Genomic DNA, 12321 nt, shown 5'->3' with positions numbered 1-12321 from the left:
ATCTATAAAGAAATCAAAAAACTCTACACCAAGAATACAAATAATCCAATCAACAAATGTGCTAAGGAAATGAACAGACACTTCACAGAAGAAAATGTGCAAGCAATCAACAGATATATGAAAAAATGTTCAACATCTCTACTACTAAGAGAAATGCAAATCAAAACTACCCTAAGATTTCATCTCACCCCAATTAGAATGACGATTATCAAGAACACAAGCAACAATAGGTGTTGGCGAGGATGTGGGGAAAAAGATACACTCATACATTGCTGGTGGGGTTGCAAATTAGTGCAGCCGCTCTGGAAAGCAGTATGGAGATTCCTCAGAAAGGTCGGAATGGAACCACCATTTGACCCAGCTATCCCACTCCTTGGCCTATACCCAAAGGACTTAAAATCAGCATACTACAGAGATACAGCCACATCAATGTTCATAGCTGCTCAGTTCACCATAGCCAGATTGTGGAACCAACCTAGATGCCCTTCGGTTGATGAATGGATAAAGAAACTGTGGCATATATATACAATGGAATATTACTCTGCCATGAAGAATGATAAAATTATGGCATTTGCAGGCAAATGGATGAAATTGGAGAATATCATGCTAAGTGAGATAAGCCAATCTCAAAAAACTAAAGGACAAATTATCTCACTGATAAGTGGATGAGGACATATAATGGGGGGTAGAAGGGGTTAGCGTTAGGATTAGGGTTAGTTTTAGGGTTAGGGATAAGGAGGGTGGTAAGAATGGAGGAAGGAGGGACTGTATAGAGGGAAAAGAGGGGTGGGAGGGGTGGGGGGAAGGGAAAAAATAACAGAATGAATCAAACAACATTGCCCTATGCAAATTTATGATTACTCAAATGGTACGCCTTGACTCCATGTACAAATAGAGAAACAACATGTATCCCATTTGTTTAAATAATAAAAAAAAGAAAATAAAGAAAGTATTTGAAAAGGAATTGTGTCTGCCCAGAAAAAACAAAAAACCAAGCATTTTAAATGGCAGCTGGAAGACTAAGAATTAAATGCATGGATAAAGGAGGACATTTATGGTGGTTATTTCAGGTGGAGAAAAACAGGCAACTGTACAATGATGACTGCTCGGCTGAGAAGCAATGAAATGCTTCCCTTTACTTTCTATTAAAATGCTCTGCTTTTAAAGCATTGTCTCCAAGTGTATATGTGCTTAAAAATGAAGAAACAATAAATGTTTATATTCATTTAGGTCATGTATTCTTTTCATAAACATATAGATTCTTCCTTTGGTTAAAGCTAAATAAAAGGTACTTTAGAATAATAATGAAATAACAGTAGCAGGAATAATAATACTACTCATCTCTTAGGGGTCAGGGAATTCTCCTAGATACCGTGCCATGAATCCTCTCAAAGTTCCCACAGGCAATAAAGAATAGTCGGTATTGCAGGAATTTTATTGGTAGGGAAATTGAGACCTAAAGGGAAAGTGACTTAAGGGCTGTAGGGGTTCTCAGGGACACATTGATACTAGTACTCCATATAATGCCACAAAACCATATATATATACACATACACACATATACATGAAACAATGTATATCATTATATTATTTAAACAACATATTATTATATTATTTAAATATATTTTATGTCTGTTTTATTATATGATAGTATAATATTTATGATATATATGCAACATATACATATATATGAGTGCACATTATATATGTGTGTGTGTATACACACACACACACACACACACACATATATATGAAATTTCAGAGTCCTTCTTAGAACACAGTCAGGTCACAGCTGAACACACTGTTCCCTGGCTTCCATTGTTCTTCTTCCCAGTTTTCTCCTTTCTCTGGTCACTTCATCTCGGTTGCCATTTTTGTATGTTCTACCCCCAGGGCTTTGTTCTATATTCCTATCTCCACTCAGTAAATGTACTCTGAGTCCAGATGACCTCTTTCACTTGCATGACTGCAAGCGAGGAAACCTATTTCCAAAACCTTCTTTGGAGCTTCCAACCCACACCATCAAAAGTATACCAAGTCTCCTTTTACACCTGCTCCGAAGGCACCAAAGCTGAACATGTGTGGAACTGCCCTGGTATCTTTCTCTCAGGTTGGACTTTCTCCAGAGCAGCCACTCACCCCAGTGTTTCTCTGAGGTGCCTGAAGTCCCCAAAGTACCCCTTGCTCCTCTTGTTCTCATAACTTCCATAAAAACTCTGATTCTCTTGGGCAGTGCTCAGACAGGCATTAAGAAAGCTAACTTCATATATTAATTATATGCATTAACCAGATCATGTGATAGCACCCCTGCTATTCCTCCTACCATTATTTTCTTATTAACTCAAATAATCTCCAATATTGGGATTCTAAATTCTGGCAAAATCATTTTGGAGGCATTTCTCTTAAATTAAAAAAAAATACTATCATAGGGTCCAAGTTGGATGATTTGTTGTAAGATTATTTTGTTTATTCTTAATTTTAATTTGGAGACCAGAATTTCAGCCCTTTCTTTCACCTCCTGGCTTCCAAAGCTCCTTCCTACTCTATGCTCTTAGAAGAGACTCTGATTTGCTCTATTCCTTTCCATACATAGGGCTTGACTCTCAAATTCCCCATTTCTCTTCACTTTGTGAACACAAACCTGAAGTCCCCTATATTCCACTGGAGTAGGGAGCAGTCACCTACAACTTGTTAACTTCAGAAAGCTTGTTGACTAAACATGCATATCATTACACTCATTAAAATAATATTCCAGCATTTAACACTCTCTTCAGAACCATTAAATCATGCCTTCTTAAATAAATTAGCATTTCCAACTTCACTGGATCTATTAGCAATAATTGTAATTGTTTCATACTTCAATACATTTTAAAAAATGTATTGGAAATTATTTTCCTTGGAACAAATAACAGAAGAAGGAAGGTAAATGCAGGAAAGTAAGGTTGAATAATAGTGCACAAAATACTAAGAAAGTATTTAAAAATAATGCAATGGCACTTGTTAAAGAACTGGTAAGGCAGGCTACTCAGGATATAATGACAGGTATGGGGACCATTGCTATGGGGCCTTGCAGTGGGGGAGGAGAGATGGGGCTCCAACACTGTATAGAACAAGGCAAAGTAAGAATTTATAGCCAAGGAGCAAGGTGGGGGTGAATGGACAGAAAATTATTAAGTGGAAATATCAGAGTAAGGGGGACTCTGGTTAAACTGACTAGACCTAATCCTTAATGAAAACAAGCCATACTGATAAGATATTGAGGGTAGAGAAGATGGAATTTGATCAGATATCAAGGGTTGGGGGTTTTCACTAAACTGACTTCAGCAGAATTCTTGATAAAACTGGACTAAATGGGACAAAGACAGAGTCCAATTTGGAGTCTGGTTAAAATTGGAGCTCAAAGGAAGTTGATTCAAGCAGGGTTCAGAGTAAAGTCTTTGCCTAGGGCAAAGGTGGGAATAAAGGTGGAGCAAACATTAGGTTTGTCATCTACCAGTGGCTGGAATAAAGGAAAAAAACACCATAATTTATGAGAGGAAGGTTAATGGTATTCATCTGAGAAAAATATATTTGTCTGTTTGTTTCTGACATCTGAGAGAAATTTCTTTTCCTAAGAGGTACGTGGTACCTGGTGAACTAAATTCAGAGCAATGTTTTCTTAATAAGTCCAAGGATGAGTTTCATAAGGTCACTTCTTAGAAAAGTCCAAAATATAAAGGGAGCTCAATGCCAGAGCAAAACTCAAGAAAGGCAGAGTTTTGAATTTTGGTATACAAGTGCAGAGCTAGTTGTGTGAGGTGTAGTGTGAGGACTAAGAGCATAGGTTCTGGGGACAAACTACCTGGTTTGGGAACCCAGCCTTGCCACCTGATGTCCATGAGTCACTGAACAAAATTCCTTATCTCCATAGCTTTATCTATACAGTGAGAGTAATTATACCAGTCACTTCATAGGTGTTTCTATGAAGACTAAATTAGTTGACGTATGTGAAGGGTTGGAATCATGCACTGGCACAAAGGTTTCATTATTATTAATCAAAGCAATAAAATGTAGAATATCCAGAAGAAAGACCACACACAATTTAGATCAAGTGTACAATAACATTTCTTGCTGCGTTGCTTTTGATCACGGTCAGGAAGTGAGAGTTTGAGATTACGCATTCCGACAATGCCTAGCAGTCAGAAATTCCATATGGCTGATTAAAGGAGGAGCTGCATGCTCTGATAATCAACCAAGTGGAAGGTGGGGTTCACATCTCTAATGTAAGTTCAGGAGCCCAAATGAACATATGGTAAATAGAAGACCATCCCCTACCATGAGCTTCACAGGTGCTCTGAATAATCTCAGATGAATTTTTAAAAACAAGCATGAAAGAAAAATATTCTTATTCTTAGATATTTGGGGGGAATTCAAAGGTTTCTTAGGAAAGAGTTTTGGGTTCACTGAGATACAGATAGGTTGTCAAGGGTATGAATTCTGAGCAATGAAGATAGTTAGACTGAAATAATTTTAGTCTGGGGAAATTTCAAAGTAAGTACTGTATAAATATTTATCCATTCTGACTATAAATCTCAATAAGGAACCAGAAAACATTTCAAATGCTTAAAATGTCTAACAGGTCCTGCAAGATGAACTGAATTCAATTATACCTCTAGATCACATTTTGCTCTCATATGTAGGGCAGTAAGACATATGACAACTGGGTACTGTATTGGGAAATCATGGTTTTGTCATTAGAAGAATTAACATAAGCCTATTCTTTGGATTTATTTACTGAGCCTGATTTTCACTTGTGATAGCAAAATGCTTTATCGACAATGACAAAAATAATGACACCATCTTTCTTTTCCATTTTAAATAAGAACAAAATTTTACCTGATGATCATATTATTTTACTGGGCTGCTAACCTTCTATTTTGATTACCAGCCATAATAAAACAAATGACTGCTTCATGTTACCCTACAGGGTGTTGCCTTTATGCATTCTTGGTAGAACAACAATGTCATCTGTTCACAACTTAAAATATTAATGTACATGTTATTTATATAAATATCAACATTACCAAATTCCTCATGAAACTATTGCACTGAATTCTATTATTTATATAAACTTTCTGGATATTAAGTCAAGGCAAAAGTCACATGATGCTTGATTTTCAGCACATTTTACAGATCTAAAGCTAACAACTTTGTGTACACACAAACATGCATATATGGTTTGTATGATTTCATTGCAAAAGCACACATGAATAATTAAACTTGAACACTATGACTTTTGGTTCACTTTTCACACAATTCTTTCTCCTTAAAGATCTTTCTTGAACTCCTAAAACTGTATCTTCTTCATAAAGGTTTTGGGATAGAATTGAAATGAAGTGGCAGCTCTTCAATAAATCTCTCCCTGCAAAATTCTAAATTTATATATTCACTCACTTCCTCACCCACTCTGATTCTGTTATCTTCATCTCTTGGTAAAGGGTATTATTCATATTTGATTGTAAAACTTATGTCAATTTTGAGAAAAGACATTTTAAATAAATTTTTAAATGTCTGTAACTTTATAAAACCATTAAAATTTCTGGATATGTACAGTATTATTAAATTAAGTTTTTAAATATTTACTTCTACCTAGGTCTAAAATTAAATAAGTCTAAGTTAATTGAATAAAGTAAATTGAAAAAAATCTCATCTGACTACTAATTTGGTATTGTTTAGGGCGATATTTCATTTCTAGTGAGTCGTTTTCATGTGACAGATTCATAGATTTAGAAACCAGATCTTTTAAAGTGGTCTTGTCATAGAAATAAAGATATTATCCTTTATGAGGCTCTCACATATGGCCCCCAGTTGTATACCCATAGCCAATTCTGTTCTAGGTTAAATAAGCAAATAAACCAACAGGCCAACTGGGAGGTATATCATCCCTATACAACCTTTCCACTTGTGGCTTTAAGTTGTAACATTTAGAGGCTTTGTTCTTATGCCGAGTATAAATTAGGGAAGAAATTAACATGTTGGAGTGTTTCAAAATGAGAATATGCCACGGGGCACTTTGTATTGTTCAGATGTCCGCATGAACTCCAAAGGAGTCACACCACCTGGCTCGCCCTGTGCTTTCTGCCAACTCTCATTTACGTCACCACCTAGGCTGACTTAATATTCTCCTCCTCTCATACCTAAATGCATCAAGGGAGGCCTCAAACACTGTGAGAACATTTTGAGGGGAATTCATAGGGACCGGTGCACTCACATTTCCTAGCTTGGTAGTTATTGCATTAATCAGGTTCATTTATGTCTGATCTGCATGTAATTATGTCTTTAATTTCATTCATTCATTTATGCAACAAATAGATTGCTGATTAGGTTCCAGACATTGTTTTAGATTCTGGGATACAGCAACAGAAAGACAGCATTCTTGCTCTCACTGGTATTATATTGTGACTGGTGAGATAGACAATAAATGAGTACAGACACAGGAGATGTTAGGTGATTACAAGTGCTATGGAGAAAAAGAAAACTAATGAAGCAGATGAAAAAGGTAGAGCATGCCAGAGGCTTGGTTAAGAGGGAGGATTTGCTATTTTATTACATAGGGTGATATGTAGACCTTTAAGTAGAGAGGTGAGGGACATGGAGGGTTGTGAATGTACAAGGGAAAGAGATTTCAGGTAGAGAAAAAACTAAGTTTGAAGACCCTGAGGCAGAAGCATGCTTGAGACTTTGGAGAAACATGGCGGAAGGAAGGGGTGTCACAGAAAGAATCTGAAATACAATGGGCTTTGTTGGCCATGCTAAGTAGTTAGGGTCTTCTCCTGAGTGACAGGTGAAGTTTTGATTCATTTGAAGCAGAGAAATGACTTGGTCTGATTTACTTTTAATAACCCCATTCAGGGTGAGGTGGAGAGAATACTTCATAGGGATCAAGAGAGGTTATCACAGTTGACCAGGTGAAAGGAGGCAGTGTTTTGAACTAGGGTAGGGGTGATGGAGGTGATGAGAACTATATGATTCTAGATGTGTATTTTGAAGGTAGATTCAACAGGATTTGATACAATATATGATGGCTCTTTGCCCTGATTTGAATTGGATACCCCTAAGGGTGCCCTCTTTAACTCTTGAAAGTGTTCAGTTTGGATAATAAGTTATGTAGCCCCCTTATTATAATATTTAATACTTTCAAAAGGGTTTCCTCAAACATTACCTTAAAAACTCTGATAAAGTGGATACCAAGATTCTCCCTTGATAAAATCAGAAGTTAAGCGTGGTTTAGTGACTTATCCAAAGTTAGACAGACAGAATTTCAAACCAGGTCTTCTCCTAAATTCCATTCAAGTTGCATCTATAAGGCACATGCCTTCCATTTGTCATGCATTCAGTCACTCAGCCAGCATTCATTAAAAATTCATTGCTATGTAGCAGGCACTGTTTGAAGTAGTTGGAGCATATCAATCAACCAGAGATCCTGACCCTTAGGCAAATTACATCCTAGCAGAATAAGAATGATGATAAACAACAAATATAGTTAGTAAAATATACAGTATGTTAGACTGATAAAAGCAATGGAAAAAGAAGAGCTGAATGACAAGCATTGGTCTAAAGTATATTACCCCAAGGTGGTCAGGTAGGTTTAAGGAGGTGATTCAATTAAATAGGACAGCACAATAAGCAGAGGAAATGGCTAGTCCAAAGGCTCCAGGCAATAGCAGATTGGTGTGTTCAAAAAATAGCAAGAGAATACATGTAGCTGAGGAAGAGTGGGCAATCAGGAGTATGGAAATGACAAAGTGATGATGGAGCCAGGTCACGTAATGTCTTGTAGGCCACTATGAAGACTCCAGATTTTCATCTGGTTAAACTTGGAATCCACTACAATTTTGAGCCAAAGAACAGAAACACATTGGCTTTTTTTAGAGAATGACTCTGACTGCTTCTTCATAATGCTGTAAGGGGGCAAGAATGGAGACAGGGAAACTCCCAAGAATGTACTGTGAAGTGCCATGAAAAATGACATTGGCCTGGACCAACGTTTAATTTGGAGATGGTGACACGTGATTAAGACAGGACCAAATTTTGGCAATAAAATTAATAATATTTATTGACAAATTGTGTGGAAGAAAGAGCAATTGAGGATTGTACCTATTTCTGTTTTCTGGATAGAATTTGCTATTTAATTACATAGGAAATGCTATAGGTAAAGCAGGTTTATGAGGGAAATTGTGAGTTCTGCTTCAGACATTTGAGGCCTGAGATGTCTATTAGGTGTCAAATGGGTATCAGGACAAAGTAGGTTCAGGAAAACATGCCTGGGCTACACATTTGCAAGACATCCGCACGTGGTTGGCATTTAATGCCAAAGGACTGGGTTATATCATCGAGGAAATGAAAAGATGACCAAGAACTGAGCACTCTGAGTGAAAGAGAGTGGGAAAAAAAGAAGGATTCTGCAAAGGAAACTTGGAGGGAGCAAGCAGCTACATAGGAACAAAACCAAGAAGGAGGTTTGATAGGCAAGCGGACAAAATATATGAGAGGTGGATGATCAACTGTAAGATGCTGCTAGTAGGTCAAGAAATTACAGACTAACAATTGATCACTGGTTTTGGCAGTATGGAGGTCCATCGAGACCGAGAAGAGGTGTTTGGTGGGATGACAGGGCTTGGCATGCCATCTAACAAGCGTTCAGGTCATGCTAATGATGCTGATCCAGGGCCACACTTCAGGTAGCAGCAATCTAGAAAAGAAGAGGAGGGATTTGTTTAGGTGGAAGCAAGGGGCGGAAAGGTAGAGCTTATGACTATAGATGCTAAAAGGTAGAGTGTGCACTTGAAGACATTTTTCTGTGAATGCTCCTATTTTCTCAGAGGAAAATTAACTAAGGTCATCAGCTAAAAGTGAAGATGGGGGAGGAGGGGTTGGGTATTTGAGAAGAGGGAAGGTGAAATACAGCCACTAGACAAGCAGGGCAGATGGACTGGGGCTGCCTATCAGGATTGCTAGGCAGCACTGGGGCCAATCTCAGGTGAGTAGAAATTACTTTCAAGTGAGAATGGTTGGTGTGCTTTTATGTTTAACTATGTTCTGTTACACAGGTTCAGGTACAGAATGGGCAGAATTACATTTAAGTATGATTTAGTTTTACTAGGTAAGGTCAGAAAGAAGAGGAAGGTCAAGAAGTTAAGAATCTCCCCAAGAGAGTGATTAAAATATTCAACCATGGAATTTAAGCTAGATAAGGAGGGAAGAGAGGCCATTAAGAGGGCAAGGGACAGTGAAAGTTGGCAGTATCAATGTGTAGGAAGTCATAGTCAAGTGGAAAGGTAGTTTAAGGTACAAGAGGGAATGTGTTGGAAAGATTCAGGTGATGTATTAATCAGCTTTCTGTTACCATAATAAATACCTGATATAATAAACTTATATGGACAAAAGGTTTATTTTAGCTCAGAGTTTGGAGGTTTTAGTCTGTGGTTTGTTGGCTCCATTGCTTTTGGGCCTATGGCAAGGTAGCCCATCGTGGTGAAAATGAGCACTAAAGTTCTCACCTCATGGTTAGAAAGCAAAAGAGAAGAAGAAGGAGGGGCTTTCTTAATATTCCCTTCAAGAGTATTCCCCCAATGATTGGAAGTCCTCCCAATAGACCCTATCTCTTAAAGGTTCCACAGCCTCCTAGCAGTGCCAAGCTGGGGGACAAGTCTTTAACATATGGACCTTTGGGAGACATTTCAGATCCACACAGTACAGGAATGCACAACTCTGAGCTTAGGGAGTGTATTGGGGAAGACGTTGCTTATGACTGTAGGCGTGCCTGAGATACGCAAACTCCTTGAAGAAAAGGAGATCCAGGAAAGAAGCACAGCAGTAGATTCCAAACTTTGGCAGAAGCAGAATCCTACGGGAATCCAGATTGCTAGACCCCATGGCCAGATATTTAAATCCAGTTGATTTAAGTTGGGGTCTGAGAATTAGGTGGTATTGGTATCACAGGTTGGGGGACTGTATTTGGTGAAATGTGTCCTATGGATACAGTGAAATCAACAAGAATTAAGAGAGGGATGATACTGGAGAGAGGAACACTGAGTCTAGGGCTAAAATTGTGAAATATAAAGTGGAGAGAGTGACCCAGGGTTGATAGGGAAGTCTCAACGATCTGGCATGAAGAGCAATATGTGATCACAATGCAGCACCAACATATCTTTTAGTTTTCTCTTTCTCCTCCATATCAGTGATTCAAACTTCTGAAATAAAGCCGATTTCTGGAGTCAAGCTGGTTTCTCAATCTGTTCTTTACTGGCAATGTGATCTTGGACAGTGGTTTACCTTTTTGTATCTCTGTTTCCTCATGTTTAAAGTAGGGCCAGGCTGGGCTCTGTGGTGCATGCCTGTAATCCCAACAACTCAGGAGGCTGAGGCAGAAGGATCAAAGTTCAAATCCAGCCTCAGCAACTTAGAGAGACCCTGAGCAACTCTGTGAGACCCTGTCTCTAAATGAAATATTTAAAAAAGGAAGGGGATGTGGCTCAGTGATTGAGTACCCTGGGTTCAATTGCTGGTACAATGAACAAAACAAAACAAAACAAAACAAAACAAAACAAAAACAGAAAAGAAAAAAAATAGGGTCATTAAGTGTATCAAAATCCTGAGGTTGTTGGGAGGATAAATGAGTCAAAATGCTAATGTTCTTAAGACAGTTGTAACACATGGTGCTTGCTAACTCACCACGATCCTACCTGATATTTATTAATTTCCTCATGTTCTCTGTTTAAAAGAGCTTTCCTGGAACTCCTAAGCTGCCCTGAAACTGGTCCTTTACCTGTGATCTGGTATTGAACTCTGTACTTTAAAAAACATTATTTGGAGATTGAAAATCTGACTCTGTAACAAATGGAACTTTTGGCAAATTAGAAATGTGTTCTTTTAAACCAGGAATAATGTCAAGGACGATGACATAACAGGAAAGCACTATCATTGTATAGACACAAACCATAATTATAATCATAATTGATTTCTGTAAAGGTCCTTCATGCAGGAGAAGACACAGATTTGACCACAGCTTCTCTGTCATTGTTTTATCTTGGACATCATACTTGGCCACAAAGAAAAAAATAAATGAAACTACAGGAAATAATATATGGAAACATTTCTGTTGCATATTTAATGTCATTATATTTTTCACTGGATGACGTAACAATATATAGCAATGCTATATATTGAATTTAAATTCCCATATCATTTTTTCCTGCCTTATGCCCATGCAGTATAATTAGGAAGAAGTATTAGTAAATGTTCAGCAAAGCTTGGGCTCCATATTATCTGTGTATTTTTTGGCCACTGGATAACTTGCTACAAAAATTTTTAAGAAATGAAAGAGAGAAAAGCAATTTAACAGATTTTTTTTTTCATTTCCAAAGGGAGTTTCCCAGAATAATTCCACTGATTTTTTTTTCAAACTTTATACCATAAAGCATTAGTCTTTCTAGGTCACTATATTGCATGTGAGTTTCAAATGAAAACCATAAATACTTAAAACCTTAACTTCCACATCCCCTTAAAAACTAGTGAAATAGACATTTTCCTTCTCTGTTCCTTTGCTTGTTTATAGAAGAAACAGCATTTTGAAAAATATGGCTTAAAAACAGTCACCCAGAGAATAAGCCAAGAGAAAACCCAACTTACATGTTTCTATTTTTCTTTTTATTCATTCACTCCTGCTTAGTATCAGGATATGATTCTCTGTTTAATTTAAGGAGGAAGGAATTGGCTCCTCACCCCAGCTTACGATGAGATCAATATTGCAATCTGGAAGTGGTTGTAGGGCTCAAATCTCTCCTTGCGTTTTCCCCCTTGCTGACCCACAGCAGATCACTGATAAATATAGACTCCCTGACACTGAGTCCAACTTACAGAACTTTTACCTTGCTTTTGGACAAGACTTCCCTGACTTCTAGCATGACTTACTGTTGGCTACTTAGCATCATCCTCCTCTTTAAATATTTTCCCTTTTAAGACACAGGCTGTACTGGTGGGAACTATATTTTTCAGAATCCTTGCTAGCAGGCTTGTTGATTAAGATGATTTTGAGAATCTTGGGAGTGAGTAGAACAACAGAAGACTTGCTTGTGTTCTTCCAGAAGAAACAAAAGATAGGTGCACTATGCAGAATGAGATGATTTGGGAAACAGAAGTTCTCCACTAAAACTCACATTGGTGAGCCTATTAGGAGTAAAGTGGCAAAACTGAGGCCAACTAGAGATAAGCACGGTGCTCTGCATTGGGACCTAGTGGGAAATAATTGAAACATAACACTAGGCTGTTTGGAGAAGTTCC

The 12321-nt window shown here is 37.7% G+C and overlaps 1 protein-coding gene across 6 annotated transcripts in view; it reads right to left on the bottom strand.

Moving 5' to 3' along the window:
• The window catches only part of PTCHD4 (patched domain containing 4), a gene marked incomplete at its 5' end in the record, with an annotated part of 252389 nt that overhangs the window by 118590 nt on the left and 121478 nt on the right, over nucleotides 1-12321 (bottom strand). Inside the window, one exon of one of the 6 annotated variants that reach the window (XM_079148300.1) lies at nucleotides 8678-8731. The exons of the other annotated variants lie outside the window; for them this stretch is intronic. Within the exon in view, the coding sequence (XP_079004426.1) occupies nucleotides 8685-8731 (47 nt within the window). The 3' untranslated portion in view covers nucleotides 8678-8684. Of the gene's footprint in view, nucleotides 1-8677; nucleotides 8732-12321 lie in introns of those variants that run through there. 6 annotated transcript variants of the gene reach the window in all.

Source organism: Sciurus vulgaris, assembly GCF_902686455.1.
Source record: "Sciurus vulgaris genome assembly, chromosome: 7".
NCBI lineage: Eukaryota > Metazoa > Chordata > Mammalia > Rodentia > Sciuridae > Sciurus > Sciurus vulgaris.
Note: the sequence above shows the minus strand (reverse complement) of the source record. Positions and strands in the feature narration are given on the sequence as shown.